General features: G+C 53.2%; 1 protein-coding gene across 1 annotated transcript in view; it reads right to left on the bottom strand.

Annotated features, from left to right (window-relative positions):
- The window catches only part of LOC147114392 (RELT-like protein 2), a 40,899-nt gene extending 28,690 nt beyond the window's left edge, over positions 1-12,209 (bottom strand). Inside the window, exon 1 of the mRNA XM_085994079.1 lies at positions 12,020-12,209. Coding sequence (XP_085850205.1) covers positions 12,020-12,209 — 190 coding nt within the window. The remainder of the gene's footprint in view (positions 1-12,019) is intronic.
- Between the last annotated feature and the right edge of the window lie 8,144 nt (positions 12,210-20,353).

Genomic DNA, 20,353 nt, shown 5'->3' with positions numbered 1-20,353 from the left:
TATCATTCCTATAGTCCCTGGCCAACACTGGTTGTCCTATTTTGAAACTCCAAGTGCCCTTGTTATTTACGTGCTGGAATTGTTTGTTTTCGACTTCCCTACGCACATTGGGTTTTAACAAATCCAATCGGGACCACAACCTCCTGTTATAGAACATTATGGCAGGGCTTTGATTTGTCACTGCATGCGTGGCGTTTCGATATGCCATCAGGAAATTGTCCACCTTGTGTTGTAGTGGAATATGGTCTTCGCTCATGGCCTTTATCGCCTTTTTGAACGTTTGTACAAATCTCTCGGCCAACCCATTTGTAGCCGGATGATATGGGGCAGATGTATAGTGTTTCACCCCATTCTTCTTCATGAATTTCTGGAATTCTTCTGACACGAACTGTGGTCCGTTGTCTGAACATATTTGTTCCGGCAGGCCATTCCTTGCAAATATGGTTCTTAGAACTGCGATCGTCTTTTCAGAGGTAGTGGTCGACATCTTAATCACTTCTGGCCATTTAGAATGTGCGTCTACCGCTATCAAAAACATGGAATCCATGAATGGACCTGCAAAGTCGATATGCACACATTGCCATGGGGTTGAAGGCCATTCCCACGGATGCAGCGGTGCAATTGGAGGTGCATTTTGAACTTTTTGGCACCCTGAGCAGCTTTTAGTCAGATCCTCTATTTGTTTGTCGATACCTGGCCACCACACATAAGCCCTAGCAAGGCCTTTCATCTTGACTCCCTCCAGATGACCTTCATGCAGTTCCTTCAGAACTCTCTCCCTTAATTTAGGAGGAATAATCACCCTTGTTCCATACATCAATGTTCCTTGACAGACAGACAGCTGCTCTCGTCTGGCTGAGAATGCCGGTAACAGTGGTTCGCCATGTGTTGGCCATCCCTTCACTGTCAAATCGTAGACCCGAGACAGTGTTGGGTCGTTTCTGGTCTCTCTCTCAATACTCGCATTGGTGACTGGTAAGCATTCGATGATGGTCGAGTGAAATATCTCGACAGGGTCAACTGCCGGTGCCTCTTCCGCTGTAGGTAGTGGCAGGCGCGACAGCCCATCAGCATTACCATGTTGCTTTGTACCTTTGAATTCGATATCATATTGATGTGCCCCTAGGAAAAGGGACCATCTCTGAAGCCTCTGCACCGTCATAACCGGAACACCCTTCTTAGGGTTAAAGATGGAAACCAACGGCTGGTGATCTGTCAGCAGCGTAAACCTTTGGCCTTGCAGGTAATGGTTACATTTCTTAACTCCCCACACGAGGCTGAGAGCCTCCCTATCTATCTGAGCATAGTTGCGCTCAGCGGAGGTCAATGATCTGGATGCGAACGCGACTGGCCTTTCCAACCCATTTGGCAACTTATGTGAGAGCACTGCCCCGATACCATATGGAGAAGCATCACAAGCTAAACGAATAGGCAGCGTTGGGTTAAAGTGAGCCAACACTTCCTTAGAGGTGATCAGTGCCTTGCTTTTTTGAAAAGCCTGCTTACAGTCCTCGCTCCACTTCCATGGTACTCCGATTTGCAAAAGAGTGTTCAGCGGGTGTAACACCGTGGATAAATTTGGAAGAAACTTGTGGTAATAGTTAATCAACCCAAGGAACGACCTCAACTGGGATACATTTTCCGGAGCGGGAGCTTTCACAACAGCTTCGATCTTGTCAGGTGACTTATGAAGCCCCTCCTGGTCAATGACGTGACCGCAGTACAAGATTCGCTTCTGAAAGAACTCACATTTCTGGCGATTAACTCTGAGTCCATATTCTTTCAATCTGGTGAGCACCTGCTCCAAATTCGCGAGGTGTTCCTTATCATCATCTCCTGTAATCAGAATGTCGTCCAGGTAGCATTGTGTGCCTGGAATTCCCTGTAATACCTGTTCCATGGCCCTTTGCCAAATCGCTGGAGCCGATGCCACTCCAAAAACCAGTCTATTATACCGATATAAGCCCTTATGTGTGTTGATCGTGAGATACTGGCGTGCCGCTTCATCAACTTCCATCTGTAAGTACGCCTGCGCCAGGTCTATCTTGGTGAAGTGTTTCCCGCCAGACAGCGAAGCGAAGATATCCTCAATCCGCGGAAGCGGATATTGCACCGTGTGAAGAACCGGATTAACAGTGATCTTGAAATCGCCACAGATGCGAACCTTCCCAGGTTCCCCCGGCTTGTTGCTCAACGAACGCTTCATGACGGGAACAATGGGCGTGGCCCATTCGCTCCAGTCCACCTTTGACAGTACTCCTGAACATTCTAGCCCTTCCAGCTCTGCTTCCACAGCAGGTCGTATCGCATAAGGTACCGGTCTGGCTTTGAAAAATTTTGGGTTTGCATGTTCTTCAACCTTGATGCTTGCCGTAATTCCTTTCAGTGTTCCCAGTCCCTGTTGGAACACCTCTTTAGCATCGTCCAATATTTTGGACAGTCGTTTAGGTTTGACATCGTCCTCTTTACAGGAATCTACAGTTAGTGCTTGTAAGGAATGCCAGTCCATATTTATTCTCCGGATCCATTCCCATCCCAGTAGTGGTGGACCTCCCTCAGGTAACACATACAAGTCCATTCCCTGACTTTCTTTACCATTGTAGACCACCTTTACCTTTATCTTTCCGATAGGGTATACTCTTTGCCCCGTGTATGTTTTCAATACAATCTCCGTATCCCTCAGGGGAATGTGTGAGAATAACCTTTTGTACTCTTGCTTATTCATGACCGTCAATGCCGATCCAGTGTCCAATTCCATCTTCACTTGGACTCCTGCTATCCGAAGCACGACCCAGATAGTTTGGTGGTCTGCTGTGTTACCCACATTATGTATTTTTAGACAACCCAGTTCCTTACTGCTGGAGTCTGAATCCGTCTTTTGTTCATCCGAACTGTTCTCTGTCACCTTGTGTACTTTCTTGTACTTCTCCTGCGGTGACTTTTTGTTGCTGGTCTTCTTTCCTGACCGGCATACTTTCGCTATGTGACCAAGTCTGCCACATTTCCTGCATTCTTTATCTTTGAACCAGCACTGGTTCTGATCATGCGTTGTCCTTCCGCAACAATAACACTTTGCTGCACCTAATGCCATTTCATTGGTGCTGAATTCCGATGGCCTTTGCTGCATTTCCGCAGTGCCTCGTGCTGCTGCCTCGTGCGATGCTGCAATGCTGAAAGCTTTGTCCAGCGTAAGATTCTTTTCCTCTAACAGTCGCTTCTGGGTTCCTTCCTTTAGTAGCCCACACACAAACTTATCTCTCAGAGCGTCTGCTAGTCCTGTACTGAACTGACAGTACTTTGATAACTTGCGCAGTTCGATTAAGAATTCAGTGTTGCTTTCCTCTTTAAGCTGAATTCTTTTGTAAAATTTAAATCGTTCCGCTATCAGCAGCGGCGTGGGGTTTAAATGCTCTTGCAGGATAGTAACAATCTCAGCGAAACTCTTTCCTACCAGTTTATCTGGTGTTACAAGGTGCCTTAATAACCCATACGTCTTCGCACCCATCGAGTTTAATATGGTTAGTGCTTTCTTATCCGCCGGTACCTCATTCGCTGTACAGTAAACTTCAACGCGTTCCACATAAGTGGCCCAATCTTCTACATCGCTATCAAAAGCAGTGATGTTACCCGTTTTTGGCATCTTGTTGAGTTTATTTTATTTATTTTTCCAAAATGGCGGCTTCCCGCGCTTGGCGGCTTTTCCCGCGCTTATCTTCTTCCCCCGCCGACTAAAATGGCGATTACCACACTGTTGCCGTTCTCGCCTCCCAGCGGTCCTTACTTCCCCCGACGCTGTTGCTCTTATTCCCCGCCGCTCCCGCGGTCCTCGTGGACATTAACGCTTTTCTGGCTGCTGCGCGTCTCTGCCCGATTGCAGTCCGGCCCTTTTCACCGGCTGCGGTCGTGTTCTCCGCCCTTTTCTTCGGTTTCCCTCCCCTTCTCCCACTGACAACTCGGCCGACTTTCTCTCCGTGTCGCTAGATCGGGCTTACCCGCCGCTGTCGTAGAAGGGATGATCACTGCCTGTTGCTGATGGTGGACTTCGTGGCCAGCAAATCCAAACCGGGTTCTCGATGCCTCCCGTGCGATGCGGTGCTCAGCAGGATGATGAGGGCGGATGCCCCTTTTCGACGCCCGTTCTGAGTACGAAGCTTCCTTGGATGCAAAACTGCCGCTAGGTACGATCAGACTCGTCGCCACTGTTGAGTCTGTGTTTTCCAAATGTAGTTATGCTGAATAACTGGACACAGACAACAGAATACTTAAACAGGTCTTTAGTAATTGAGGGTCAGGGCTGAACTGAAATACAAACTGCTCCACAGGGTTTATATACCGGTGTGGTCACCACCGGTACTACAATATACAGGAGCCATCAGAAAGTAGTTCATCACCTTAAGGTAGTCTCTTAAGGTGGTACAGGTTACATACAGTACAGTGGTCACTGCCGGTACTGCAGTATAGAATCAGTTCTTCTCTTAAAGGTACATACACAACACTTACAACACCTGGGCCTAGAAATTGTGTATAGCCCCGCTTGAGGCGTTAGAACTGGCGCTGCACAAAGTTTATAGCCAGACGAAACTTATCGCTGCCTGGCGAGATATTGGGTTGCATCGCCCCCAAAGGGGATTGAGGCGCTAACTCAGATGTTGCACGGGGCTCCTAAGGCGCAAAAGTTCAGGCGCTACCCAATATCGTCGCGGACGGGCGCAGCGCAGGTGATCTCAATTACCGGAAACCACGAGACTTCCAGGCGCCGGCCAGCTCTTAAAGGGGTGGGTCAGTCAGCCTGAGCTGCTACGTTCAACGCCCTGTAGGCCTCAGAATCGGCGCTCGCCCTTCTCTGGCGCAAGAAACTTGGTGAGGATGGAGAAAGTGAGACAGAGAGCAGAGCACTTCAGCACTGAGGCCCTGGACTACTTGGTGTCTGCAGTTGAGCGCCGTTGAGATGTTCTGTATCCTGACAATGGCAAGAGGCCGAATCAAAAGGCTTACCGGCGATCTTGGAGGGAGGTTTCTCAAAGGGTCAACTCCAACAGCATGGCGACCAGGACCCCTGTTCAGTGCAGGAAGAAATTCAACGACCTCACTCAGGTCGTTAGGGTGAGTGTTGGTTATGCAAACTTCTGATTCCCTCCATCTGCACCTAACTTCGAGGACCCTGTTGCCATGATACCCCAATGGCCATCTGTCAGCAAGCACCCATGGCCCTTTCTGGGCACACACATGGACATTTCACTCAAGGCCACATGTAAGGGCCCTTGCACCATGGGGGGCATGAGATGATCTCTCAAGGCCACATGTAAGGGCCCTTGCACCATGGGGGGCATGAGATGATCTCTCAAGGCCACATGTAAGGGCCCTTGCACCATGGGGGGCATGAGATGATCTCTCAAGGCCACATGTAAGAGCCCTTGCACCATGGGGGGCATGAGATGATCTCTCAAGGCATCATGTTACAGAACTTCCCCTTCTTTCCCCTGCAGTCCAAGCTGGCGACGATGCGGAAGGAGCAGCGTCGAACCGGTGGCGGACCTCCACAAGTGGTCACTCTCACGGATCTCGAGGAGAGAGTGCACCAGATTCTTGGAGGACGTCTGTCTGGTCCTGTTACCACTGCATCTGCCGACCCCATTCTCGACAGCGAGGGTAAGGCTCTCACCTTTTGCAACTGTCTCCTTCCACTTGGTCCCCCCGCCAGCATGCTTCCTCAGTGTGCCGCAATCTGCCATGCCTTTCCGCCAACCTGTCCTTTTGCTAAAGCCACTCTTCCACCTCCCTGCTTTCAGATGTTGCATCACCAACTGGGGCTCCACGCCCTGAAGCTGCCAGTGCCAGTGCCTCCGGAGGTGAGGATCAGGAGGAAGCCGGACCATCCGCTCCAATCTCAGAGGAGCATACACATGTACAGACTGGGGATAGTAGTTCCCTGGAGGGGACGGGGGGGGGGGCTCTGATGATCAGGCAGTAGCCGGACCAAGCGGCATGCAGCAACGCAAGGGGGGTAGGCAAGTTCAGCCACCATCTCCCCGGAGGGCAAGGCAGGTAGTGATGACTGCTGCACAGAGTGCAGAGGAGGTGCGTCGCCTGGCTGAAATGAGCACCCAGGCCCAGCTCAGGCACACTGAGCTGATGGCTGCAGTGGGGAGGATGCCTCAGTCAATAGATACACTGGCAAAGAGTGTGTTGGACTTCGGGGCAACAATGGAGAGGACTCTCCAGGGCTTTGGGGCAACAATGGACAGGACCCACCAGGGCTTCGGGGCAACAATGGACAGGACTCTCCAGGGCTTCGGGGCAACAGTGGAGAGGACTGTCGAGGGCTTCGGGGCAACAATGGAGAGGCCTGTCGAGGGCTTTGGACCAACAATGGAGAGGACTGTCCAGGGCTTCGAGGCCGCTATGGAAAGGACTGTTCAGGGCTTCGGACAATCCCTGGAAAGGTCTGTCCAGGGCTTGTCCGAGGCAGTGGAGCAGTCAGCACCGGCCTTGTCCGAAGCAATGGAAAGAACTGCCCAGGGCTTCTCCGAAGCACTGGCACCTGGCTCACAGGTCCTCACTGCTACCATGCAGTCACTTGCTGGCCTCGTCCACACCCAGATTGAGGCAACGTGAACTCTCACTGCAGCCACCCTATCTGCATCAGCTAGGATCACCTTGGGCCCTTCCAGTCCCATACAAGGCCAGGAATCAGTGGAGCATGCGATTGAGGCGGATGAGCCGTGCCGGTCCCCTCAGAGAGCCAGTGTGTCATCCGACCATGGTGCAGGTGTCCTCTCTCGGCAGGTGACCATTGCACATGCCAGCGCTGGTACGTCTGCAGTGCAGCTGCCACCACCTGCAGGGCACACTGCTTCCAGCCATGCTCAGATCAAGCATCCTGCGTCCGCACCCTCCAAGCCCAGAGGTCGGCCAGGCCGTCCCTCAGGGGCTTCTGCGCTTCCAGACAGTCAGCAGGCGTTCCCCAGCCTTCACCCCGCCACTGGGGTTCAATTATGTAGGAGCAGCAGGGAGGGAAGGGGCCGACCGCGAAAGAGAAGTCGTTCTCCATCAAGGGGCCAGCAGTAGAGGGAGGTCCTGAGACGTTTCTTTGGCCAAACTCAAGGAGACCCTCACCTGTTGGAATTGTTGGAAATAGTTTGTTCAGTTTGGCGGCTTTGCCGAAGAGTTTACTGTTATTTTGTTTGTTATGGTTTCTGTTGACATGACGTCGTTTTGCTGTAATGAAAGACTTTTGTGACAATAAAGAGAAGTTTAAATGTGCTATGGTGTACGTGAATAATTACAGTGATGCTGGCCTTCAGATGCTTTCAAACATCCAAAGTGCGCAGCAGTTAAGACACTCATCATTCCGCCAGAGGGGCCTCGAGACGAGTTCTCATGAGTCAGTGACGGATGGCCCTTCCACTTTCAGGAGCCCTTCCATCTTCCTCCTCCTGCTCCTCCTCCTCCTCGTCCGCATGCTCCTCCTCCTCCTCCTCCTCCTCCGCCTGCTTCTCCAGGGTCAGAGGGAAGGTGGTGAATTGACGCCTTCGCCTATAAAGGGCAGCTGTAACTTGCCGGATGCAGCAGTGGACTGCAACCTGAGAGATATTCGCAATGTCCCCAATGGCTCACTGAAAGGATCCGTTGCCATAAAAATTGAGGCCAACAGTCAGTTTAGCGGCCACCGACAGAGAGGTCATGCACCGTTGACGCGGCTGCAGATCCTCAGTAAGCAAGTGGCACAGCTCAGTAACAACGTCCATCCTGATTCGGAGCCTTCGCACACACTGCTCCTCCGACATGTCAAGGTATGACCCCTAAAGACCCTCGCAGCATACCCTCGGATTGGGCAAACTCCATTGCCCCTCCTCCTTCTGGCCAATCCCGGCCCTCTCTCCCGCCGTCTTTCTGCCCCTTCATAGTGTTCAGCCAGGAGCCCATCACCCTCCAAAGCATCTCCCATTCCAATGTCAGTTGTTCAAAAGGCTGTTAGGTCTAGTGCTCCAACTGCTCCGGACAGGTTTGAGGGTCCCAAGTGCTCTAATGCTAAAATCCAAAAACTCTGCTCCACAGTAGCTCCCCAACTCTCTCCACCAACGATCGCAACGAACAGGCCAAGTGGCTGAAGCTTCTATACTAGAGCTGTCCCCTTTAAATAGCACCCCCCGACTTCGAGAAGGGCCTGCTAACGCTCCTTCGAACTGTCACTAATAGCGCTAGGCGTTAAGGCTCGGGGCGCCACCCAATATCTGCTCAGGCGCCCCTAAAAGGCGTTGCACCATGAAATGACGTCATTATGTGCTTGCGCTCGCGGGCGCGCGCAAACACTTAGCGCAGGCGTTAAATGTATAGTCAATATGGGAGTTGTCGCTATCTTCATTGCGCCCGCCCCAACATTAGGTAACGCCCCAATTCTCGGTCTCTTTAGACGCTAACCGCTGGCGCAAACAACCGAATTTCTAGGCCCTGGAGAGATCTTTATGCATCTCGTGTCTCCGGCTTTATTTTAACAAATAGAACAAAAAGCAAAATATTGCATACACTGTAAATCTGAAACAAAAACTGAAAAAGATGGAAACACTCAGCAAGTCAGACAGCCTCTATGGGGAGAGGGTGTAGGATTAATGTTTCAGCTCGATAACCTTTCATCTCTGGGAGATGTGACTGGGGAGCGGCTTTTAATGATTCTGAGATTCTGCTGTAACCATTTTTACATTTACCATTCACAGCACCCATGGGACCCCAACCCCAGCACCCATGGGACCCCAACCCCAGCACCCATGGGACCCCAACATCAGCACCCATGGGACCCCAACCCCAGCACCCATGGGACCCCAACCCCAGCACCCATGGGACCCCAACACCAGCACCTATGGGACCCCTACCCTAGCACCCATGGGACCCCTACCCCAGCACCCATGGGACCCCAACCCTAGCACCCATGGGACCCCAACACCAGCACCCATGGGACCCCAACACCAGCACCCATGGGACCCCAACCCCAGCACCCATGGGACCCCAACCCTAGCACTCATGGGACCCCAACCCCAGCATCCATGGGACCCCAACCCTAGCACCCATGGGACCCCAACCCCAGCATCCATGGGACCCCAACCCTAGCACCCATGGGACCCTAACCCCAGCATCCATGGGACCCCAACCCTAGCACTCATGGGACCCCAACCCTAGCACCCATGGGACCCCTACCCCAGCACTCATGGGACCCCAACCCTAGCACCCATGGGACCCCAACCCGAGCACTCATGGGACCCCAACCCTAGCACCCATGGGACCCCAACCCTAGCACCCATGGGACCCCTACCCCAGCACTCATGGGACCCCAACCCCAGCATCCATGGGACCCCAACCCTAGCACACATGGGACCCCAACCCCAGCATCCATGGGACCCCAACCCTAGCACTCATGGGACCCCAACCCCAGCATCCATGGGACCCCAACCCCAGCACCCATGGGACCCCAACCCTAGCACCCATGGGACCCCAACCCCAGCACCCATGGGACCCCAACCCCAGCATCCATGGGACCCCAACCCTAGCACTCATGGGACCCCAACCCCAGCACCCATGGGACCCCAACCCGAGCACCCATGGGACCCCTACCCCAGCACCCATGGGACCCCAACCCTAGCACCCATGGGACCCCTACCCCAGCATCCATGGGACCACAACCCTAGCACCCATGGGACCCCAACCCCAGCACCCATGGGACCCCAACCCCAGCATCCATGGGACCCCAACCCTAGCACTCATGGGACCCCAACCCCAGCATCCATGGGACCCCAACCCTAGCACTCATGGGACCCCAACCCTAGCACCCATGGGACCCCAACACCAGCACTCATGGGACCCCAACCCTAGCACTCATGGGACCCCAACCCTAGCACCCATGGGACCCCAACACCAGCACTCATGGGACCCCAACCCCAGCACTCATGGGACCCCAACCCTAGCACCCATGGGACCCCAACCCTAGCATCCATGGGACCCCAACACCAGCACTCATGGGACCCCAACCCTAGCACCCATGGGACCCCAACACCAGCACTCATGGGACCCCAACCCTAGCACCCATGGGACCCCAACACCAGCACCCATGGGACCCCAACCCTAGCACCCATGGGACCCCAACACCAGCACCCATGGGACCCCAACCCTAGCACCCATGGGACCCCAACCCCAGCATCCATGGGACCCCAACCCTAGCACTCATGGGACCCCTACCCCAGCACCCATGGGACCCCAACCCTAGCACCCATGGGACCCCTACCCCAGCACTCATGGGACCCCAACCCTAGCACCCATGGGACCCCAACCCCCAACCCCAGCACCCACGGGACCCCAAACCCAGCACCCACAGGACCCCAACCCCAGCACCCATGGGACCCCAACCCCAGCACCCATGGGACCCCAACCCCAGCACCCATGGGACCCCAACCCTAGCACCCATGGGACCCCAACCCTAGCACCCATGGGACCCCAACCCCCAACCCCAGCACCCACGGGACCCCAAACCCAGCACCCACAGGACCCCAACCCCAGTACCCATGGGACCCCAACCCCAGCAGCCATGGGACCCCAACCCCAGCACCCATGGGACCCCAACCCTAGCACCCATGGGACCCCAACCCTAGCACTCATGGGACCCCAACCCTAGCACCCATGGGACCCCAACCCCAGCACCCATGGGACCCCAACCCTAGCACCCATGGGACCCCTACCCCAGCACTCATGGGACCCCAGCACTCATGGGACCCCAACCCTAGCACCCATGGGACCCCAACCCCCAAACCCAGCACCCACAGGACCCCAACCCCAGTACCCATGGGACCCCAACCCCAGCACCCATGGGACCCCAACCCTAGCACCCATGACACCGAGCCACATAAAGAGATAGTAGGCCAGGCGACCAAATGCTTGGTCAGAGCTAGGTTTTAAGGAGCGTCTTGAATGAGAAGAGCGAGGCGGAGAGGTTTAGGGAGGGAATTCCAGAGCTCGGGGCCCAGGCAGCTGAAGGCACGGCCGCCAATGGTGGAGTGATTAAAATCGGGGATACTCAAGAGGCCAGAATTGGAGGAGTGAAGAGATCTCAGAGGATTGTAGGGTTGTAGAAGTTTACAGAGATAGGGAGGAGGCGAGGCCACGGAAGGATCTGAAGCCAATTTTTAAAATTGAGGCATTGCCGGACCGGGAGCCAATGTAGGCCAGCGAGCACAGGGGGTGATGGGTGAACGGGACTGGGTGTGAGTTAGGACACGGGGCAGTGAGCACAGGGGGTGATGGGTGAACGGGACTGGGTGTGTGTTAGGACACGGGGCAGCGAGCACAGGGGGTGATGGGTGAACGGGACTGGGTGTGAGTTAGGACACGGGGCAGTGAGCACAGGGGGTGATGGGTGAACGGGGCTGGGTGCGAGTTAGGACACGGGGCAGTGAGCACAGGGGGTGATGGGTGAATGGGACTTAGTGTGAGTTAGGACACGGGGCAGTGAGCACAGGGGGTGATGGGTGAACGGGACTGGGTGTGAGTTAGGACACGGGGCAGTGAGCACAGGGGGTGATGGGTGAATGGGACTTAGTGTGAGTTAGGACACGGGGCAGTGAGCACAGGGGGTGATGGGTGAACGGGACTGGGTGTGAGTTAGAACACGGGGCAGTGAGCACAGGGAGGTGATGAGTGAACGGGACTGGGTGTGAGTTAGAACACGGGCAGCAGAGTTTTGGATGACATTAAGTTTCTGGAGGGTGGAAGTTGGAATAGTCGAGTCTAGAGGTAAAAAAGGCATTGATGAGGGTTTCAGCAGCGGATGAGCTGAGGCAGGGGCGGAGACGGGCGATGTTATGGAGGTGGAAATAGGTGGTCTTAGTGATGGCGAGAATATGTGGTCGGAAGCTCATCTCAGGGTCAAATACGACACCTACCCCAGCACCCATACAACCCCTACCACACCCTGAATCCTCATCTTCAGGAAAGGGCAGGAGAAAATTAAAAGTCTACACTGATAAACTGTACTCACCATCTGGTGCAGCAGTCAGCCTGGCCTCCTGATCCCGGGATGTCCGGCAGCGATAGCCCTTCTCCCGCAGAATGTGGCAGAGTAGGATGCCCATCAGCCCCGTCACAAAGAACACCAGGACCAGCAGGAAGATGGTGTAGAGGTTCTGAAGGCGAGGTGTCTCCTCTTCAACTCCCCCGTGATTCTCCATCTTCTACACTCGCCTAGAGAATGAAAAATAGGCTTTTTCATGACAATTTGTTGCGATTGTTTAAAGTGCGGTGAGTAAGTTCAGAGTCCCGGTTTGATTTGTAGCTCATGACGGGCACCACCCAGATGAGGCAGTGCTGCAAACTGCTCACTGGTCATGCAGAACAAGCATTGACCAGAAACTTAACTGGACCAGCCACATAAATACTGTGGCAACAAGAGCAGGTCAGAGGCTAGGTATTCTGCGGTGAGTGTCTCACCCCCTGACTCCCCAAAGCCTTTCCACCATCTACAAGGCACAAGTAAGGAGTGTGATGGAATACTCTCCACTTGCCTGGATGAGTGCAGCTCCAACAACACTCAAGAAGCTCGACACCATCCAGGACAAAGCAGCCCGCTTGATTGGCACCCCATCCGCCACCTTAAACATTCACTCGCTCCACCACCGGCGCACCGTGGCTGCAGTGTGTACCATCTACAAGATGCACTGCAGCAACTCGCCAAGGCTTCTTTGGCAGCACCTCCCAAACCTGCGACCTCTTCCACCTAGAAGGACAAGGGCAGCAGGCGCATGGGAACACCATCACCTCCAAGTTCCCCTCCAAGTCACACACCATCCTGACTTGGAAGTATATCGTCGATCCTTCATCGTCATTGGGTCAAAGTCCTGGAACTCCCTCCCTAACAGCACTGTGGGAGCACCTTCACTACACGGACTGCAGCGGTTCAAGAAGGCGGCTCACCACCACCTTCTCAAGGGGCAACTAGGGATGGGCAATAAATGCTGACCTTGCCAGCGACGCCCACATCCCATAAACAAATTTTAAAAAAGCTCTGGGATTGGCTGCTCATGCACTCATACACACACTTACACATTTACACAAACTAACACACAATCACTTACACACTAAATTACACACACTCTTACACTCAGAACATCATCCAAGGAGGGTTAATTAATCCTGTAAGTCTACAGTGTCTCACTGATTCTGTTCACACATCCATTTACTGTTTAATAAACTGTTTGGCAGTTTTTATGCCTTAGGAACAGTCCAGTGAAGTGTTCATTCCAAACTTGAGCAAGATCGCAGGAGATCTAAGATAAAACTGAAAATATAGTAATGGGGGTTTTCTGAACAGGATGAGGCCATTCAGCCCCTCTAGCCTGTACCGCCATTCAATTAACTCATGGTTGATCTGTACCTTAACTCCGTTTACCCGCCTTTGCTCCATATCCTTTGATATTGTTTTTAGGCAGTCCCTCGGAACCGAGGATGACTTGCTTCCATGTTAAAAATGAGTTCTCAGGTGACCGATGAGTCCAATGCGGGACCTACAGTCTCTGTCACAGGTGGGGCAGACGGTGGTTGAAGGGGCGGCTGGGTGGGGTGCTTGGGTTGACTTGCGCTGCCTGCGCTTGGCTTCCGCTTGCTCCCAGCGAAGAGACTCGAGGTGTTCGGCGCCTTCCCGGATGCTTCTCCTCCACTTTGTGCGGTCTTGGGCCAGGGATTCCCAGGTGTCGGTGGGGATGTTGCACTTTTTCAAGGAGGCTTTGAGGGTGTCCTTGAAGCATTTCCTCTGCCCACCTGGGGCTCTCTTGCCGTGCCGGAGCTCCGAGTAGAGCGCTTGTTTTGGGAGTCTCGTATCGGGCATGCGGATAATGTGACCTGTCCATCGGAGCTGATCGAGCGTGGTCAAAGCTTCGATGCTGGGGATGTTGGCCTGAGCAAGAACACTGACGTTGGTGCGCCTATCCTGCCAATGGATTTGCAGGATCTTGCGGAGGCAGCGTTGGTGGTACCTCTCCAGTGCTTTGAGGTGCCTGCTGTACATGGTCCATGTCTCTGAAGCATACAGGGGGGCGGGTATCACTACTGCTCTGTAGACCATGAGCTTGGTGCCGGGTTTGAGGTCCTGGTCTTCAAACACTCTCTTCCTCAGGCGACTGAAGGCTGCACTGGCACACTGAAGGCGGTGTTGGACTTCGTCGTCGACGTCTGCCCTTGTTGACAGTAGGGTCCTGCGGTATGGAAAGTGGTCCACGTTGTCCAAGGCCTCGTCATGGATTTTGATAATCGTCGAGCAGTTCTATGTGGCAGGGGCAGGCTGTTAGAGGACCTTTGTCTTACAGTTGTTTAGTGTAAGGCGCATGCTCTCGTACGCTTCGGTGAAGGTGTTGATGATGGTTTGGAGTTCGACCTCCGAGTGTGCGCAGATGCAAGCGTCGTCTGCATACTGTAATTCGATGACAGAGGATGGGACGACCTTGGATCTGGACTGGAGGTGATGCAGGTTGAACAGTTTCCCGTTTGTTCTTCAGATTAGCTCCACTCCAGTGGGGAGCTTACTGAGGGTGAGATGGAGCATTGCAGCAAGGAAGATCGAGAAGAGCGTTGGTGCAATGACACAGCCTTGCTTGACCCCGGTCCGGATGTGAATTGGGTCTGTGGTGGGTCCGTTGATCAGGTTCACGGCTTGCATGTCGTCGTGAAGCAGGCGGACGATGGTGACAAACTTTTGAGGGCAGCTGAATTTGAGGAGGACCACTCCATAATTCCTCATGGTTGACAGTGTCGAAGGCCTTTGTGAGGTCAAAGAAGGCCATGTACAGCGGTTGGTGCAGTTCCCTGCATTTCTCTTGTAGTTGATGCTCGGTGAAGATCATGTCCATTGTGCCCCTTAGTGGGCGGAATCCGCATTGCGACTCTGGGAGGAGCTCTTCAGCCACTTGGAGAAGGCGATTGAGGAGGATTCTTGCGATGATACCGTTACCCAACAAAAATCTATCGATTTCAGTCTTGAAAGCACCAATTGCGACACCCCCGCCCCCCCAACTAGCATCCACAGCCTTTTGGGGGAAAGAGTTCCAGGTTTCCACGACCCTTTGTGTGAAGAAGTGCTTCCTGACATCCCCCATGAACGGCCTGGCTCTGATTTTAAGGTGATGCCCCCTTGTTCTGGACTCCCCCCACCAGAGGCAACAGTTTCTCCCTCTACCCTATCAACTCCTTTAATAATCTTAAACAACTCGATTAGATCACCCCTTAATCTTCTATACTTGAGGGAACACAGGCCCAGTCTGTGGAACCTGTCCTCATAATTAACCATTTTAGCCCCGGTATCATTCTGGTGAATCTCGCTGCTCCCCCTCCGAGTCCAATATATCCACCCTGAGGAGCGGGGCCCAGAACTGAACACAGAATGACGAAAAGATGAGAGTTAATTTATTATTTTCTTAAGTTTTGCTGATTTTAGTCCACACTATTAAAAACTTCTCTGTAGCTCAACGGAACACTCGAGGGTCAGTACTGAGGGAGCACCGCACTGTCGGAGGGGCAGCACTGAGGGAGAGCCGCACTGTCAGAGGGGCAGCACTGAGGGAGAGCCGCACTGTCGGAGGGGCAGTACTGAGGGAGCGCCGCACTGTCGGAGGGGCAGTACTGAGGGAGCACCGTGCTGTCGGAGGGGCAGCACTGAGGGAGAGCCGCACTGTCGGAGGGGTAGCACTGAGGGAGAGCCGCACTGTCGGAGGGGCAGTACTGAGGGAGCACCGCACTGTCGGAGGGGCAGCACTGAGGGAGAGCCGCACTGTCGGAGGGGCAGTACTGAGGAAGTGCCGCACTGTCGGAGGGGCAGCACTGAGGGAGAGCCGCACTGTCGGAGGGGCAGTACTGAGGAAGTGCCGCACTGTCGGAGGGGCAGTACTGAGGGAGCACCGCACTGTCGGAGTGGCAGCACTGAGGGAGCGCTGCACTGTCGGAGGGGCAGTACTGAGGGAGTGCCGCACTGTCGGAGGGGCAGCACTGAGGGAGTGCTGCACTGTCGGAGGGGCAGTACTGAGGGAGCGCCGCACTGTCAGAGGGGCAGTACTGAGGGAGCGCTGCACTGTCGGAGGGGCACTACTGAGGGAGCGCCGCACTGTTGAAGGGGCAGTATTGAGAGAGTGCTGCACTGTCGGAGGGGCAGTACTGAGGGAGTGCTGCACTGTCGGAGGGGCAGAACGAGGGAGCCCTGCACTGTCGGAGGAGCAGTACTGAGGGAACGGTGTACTGTCGGAGGGTCAGTACTTGGGAGCACTGCCCCGTCGGAGTGTCAGTACTGAGGGAGCACTGAACTGTTGGAGGGGCAGCACTGAGGGAGAGCCGCACTGTCGGAGGGGCAGTACTGAGGGAGTGCCGCACTGTCGGAGGGGCATTACTGAGGGAGTGCTGCACTGTCGGAGGGGCAGTACTGAGGGAGCACTGCACTGTCGAAGGGGCAGCACTGAGGGAGAGCCGCACTGTCGGAGGGGCAGTACTGAGGGAGCGCTGCACTGTCGGAGGGGCTGTACTGAGGGAGCGCTGCACTGTCAGAGGGGCAGCACTGAGGGAGCGCTGTACTGTTGGAAGGGCAGTACTGAGGGAGTGCTGCACTGTTGGAGGGGCAGTACTGGGGGAGCACTGCACTGTTTGGGGGCAGCACTGAGGGAGCGCTGCACTGTCGGGGGGCAGTACTGAGGGAGTGCTGCACTGTTGAAGTGGCAGTACTGAGGGAGCGCTGCACTGTCGGATGGGCAGTACTGAGGGAGTGCCACACTGTCGGAGGGGCAGTACTGAGGGAGTGCAGCGCTGTCGGGGGGCAGCACTGAGGGAGCGCTGTACTGTTGGAGGGGCAGTACTGGGGGAGCGCTGCATTGTCGGATGGCAATACTGAGGGAGCGCTGCACTGTCGGAGGGGCAGCACTGAGGGATCCCCGTACGGTAGGAGGGACAGTACTGAGGGAGCGCTGCACTGTCAGAAGGGCAGTACTGAGGGAGCGCCGCACTGTCGGAGGATCAGTACTGAGGGATCCCTGCATTGTCGGAACTATTATGTCCGTGAATGATTGAGACACGGACAGCAGGAGTTGAACAAAACAAGTCTTTACTGATTGAAGTCAATCGGGAAACTGAAACTACAGAGGCTCACTAGCGCCTTTTATACAGGGGTAGTCACTGCCGGTACTGAAGTCTGAGACCAGTTATTCTCTTAAAGGCACATACACAACAATTCCTCCCCTTTTAGATAAACAGTACATAACATTAATTTAACAACTAAACGATAACTAATTACAATCACAATTACGGTTGCTAGATACATTGGTTAAGTTTAAGCAATTATAAGTTCAGTCTTTGAGGCGGCTTCCTGATTCTGTCTGGATAACGCCTCTTTGGGGTATCAGGTTCTTCTGGCAAGGTTGAGTCAGAATCAATGTCGTTGTTTGGTTCATCTGCTTCCAATATTACCGGTTCTGCGGTAGCTGCAATTGGTACGTCGATTTCATTACCAGGTGTATCAGATCGTGGTGTGGAGTTGACGTTTTCCAGTGACTCTAGAATCTGGTCAGCATGGCGTCTTACAATGCTCTCTCCAACGTCCACGGTATACATGAGAGGTCCTTGCCGTGTACAAATTGTTCCTGGCTGCCATTTCTCAGTGCGGTAGTCCCGGGCCAAAACTGGTTGACCTATCTTAAAACTCCTGGTCGGCCTTTCATTCATAGTCTGAAACTGGCTGTTCTCCACATCTCTTCTGACGTTTGGCTTAACCAAATCCAAGCGGCATCATAGTCTTCCATTGAAGAACATCATGGCTGGAGTTTGGTTGGTAACCGCATGTGTCGCATTCCGATAGGCAAACAAGAAGTTGTCCACCTTGTGTTGTAGGGGTATATCTTCATTACACATTGCCTTGATAGCCTTCTTGAATGTTTGAACAAACCTCTCAGCCAATCCATTAGTGGCTGGATGATATGGAGCGGATGTGTAATGCTTAACACCATTGTTCTTTAAGAACCTCCGGAACTCTTCAGACACAAACTGTGGTCCATTGTCAGAGCAAATCTGTTCAGGCAGCCCATTCCTGGCGAATATGGTTCGTAAAACTGTGATAGTTTTTTCCGTGGTGGTTGAGGACATTTTTATTACCTCTGGCCACTTTGAATGTGCATCCACCGCAATTAAAAACATCGAGTCCATGAAGGGACCAGCAAAATCAATGTGCACCCTTTGCCATGGAGATGAGAGCCACTCCCATGGATGCAGAGGAGCTTGTGGTTGGGCGTTTTGGACCTTCTGGCATCCTGCACAGCTCTTGGTCATCTCTTCGGTTTCTCTATCGATTCCCGGCCACCACACAAACGCTCTGGCTAAGTTCTTCATTTTTACCCCACCCAGATGACCCTCATGAAGCTCATTGAGCACTCTATCCGTCAACTTAGGTGGAATTACTACTCTGGATCCACACATCAAGGTTCCTCTGCACACTGACAGCTGTTCTCTTCTCGGCGAGAATGCTGGCAGCAGTGGTTCGCCATGTGCTGGCCATCCCTTCACCGTTAAATCATAGACCCGTGATAGTGTCGGGTCATTCCGTGTTTCCTTTTCTATGTTTGCATTCGTCACAGGGAGACATTCGACTATGGTGGAATGGAATAACTCCATTGGATCCACTGCAAGGTCTTCTTCTTCCACCGTCGGCAACGGTAGGCGTGACAATCCATCAGCATTCCCATGCTGTTTAGTTCCTTTGTACTCGATGTCATATTGGTGTGCCCCTAGGAAAAGGGACCACCTCTGCAGCTGTTGTGCTGTCATTATCGGTACGCCCTTCTGAGGGTTGAAAATGGAGACAAGAGGTTGATGATCGGTTAGTAGAGTAAATTTTTGACCGTGCAGGTAGTGATTGAACTTCTTCACCCCCCACACTAGGCTGAGGGCCTCTCTGTCAATCTGGGTGTAGTTACGCTCGGCAGAAGTTAACGAGCGTGACACAAAAGCTATCGGCCTCTCTAAACCATCAAGGAATTTATGTGACAGTACCGCCCCAATGCCATAGGGAGACGCATCACACACCAGTCTGATCGGCAGTGCTGGGTTGTAGTGAGCCAATACTTCTCTTGAAGTGATTAAGTCCTTACTCTTCTGAAAGGCCCGCTTACAGTCATTGCTCCATTTCCATGCTACTCCCGTTCGTAGCAGGGCGTTCAGTGGGTGCAGAATTGTCGACAAATTCGGCAAAAACTTATGGTAGTAATTCACCAATCCGAGGAATGACCTCAGTTGCGACACATTTTCAGGCGCTGGAGCCTTAACAACCACTTCAATTTTGTCACGGGACTTATGTAACCCCTCTTCATCAATCACGTGGCCACAATACGATATCGGTTTCTTAAAAAACTCGCACTTGAGGCGGTTGGCTCGTAGCCCATGTTCCCGTAGTCTAGTGAGCACCTGTTCTAGGTTGTTAAGGTGTTCACTGTCATCTTCACCTGTCACAAGGATGTCGTCCAAGTAACACTGAGTCCCCGGAATCCCTTGGAGGACTTGTTCCATCGCTCTTTGCCATATCGCCGGAGCCGATGCTACTCCGAATACCAATCGATGATACTGGTAAAGACCTTTGTGAGTGTTTATCGTGAGATACTTCCTAGAGGATTCTTCAACCTCCATCTGCAAATATGCTTGTGCTAGGTCAATTTTTGTAAAACGCTTCCCTCCAGACAGTGAGGCGAAGATGTCTTCTATCCTTGGAAGAGGATATTGTACTGTGTGAAGGACTGGGTTCACCATCACCTTGAAATCCCCACAGATGCGAACCTTCCTTGGCTCCTCAGACTTATAGCTTAACGTTTTCTTCATGACAGGAACGATGGGTATCGCCCACTCGCTCCAGTCGACCTTAGATAACGCGCCTGCCTTCTCCAGATTCTCCAGCTCTGCCTCGACGGCTGGGCGAATTGCATATGGTACTGGTCTTGCTTTGAAAAACGTGGGAATTGCATTCTCTTCTATTTTTATTGAGGCGGTTACGCCTTTAAGAGTGCCCAGTTCTTGTTGAAATACCTCTTTGGCATTAGCTAAGATTGTTGACAATCGTCCATGAGTGACGTCGTCATCTTTTTTACCGTCCACCGTCATTGCATGAATGGAGTGCCAATCTAAGCTTATCTTCCTGATCCATTCACGTCCCAATAACAGTGGTCCACCATTTTGCAGTATGTAGAGATACAATTTCCGTATTTTCTTGCCGTTGTATTCGACAGGCACCCTTATTTTTCCTCTGGGGTATACTTTTTGCCCCGTATACGTCGTCAAGACGATGGATGTCTCTCTCAAGGGTATGTGT

This window comes from Somniosus microcephalus, chromosome 8 (assembly GCF_052327205.1).
Source record: "Somniosus microcephalus isolate GS21.2 chromosome 8, FLI_Smic_1.0, whole genome shotgun sequence".
Classification (NCBI taxonomy): domain Eukaryota; kingdom Metazoa; phylum Chordata; class Chondrichthyes; order Squaliformes; family Somniosidae; genus Somniosus; species Somniosus microcephalus.
The sequence above is the reverse complement of the archived record's forward strand: the minus strand, read 5'-3'. Positions and strand labels throughout refer to the sequence as shown.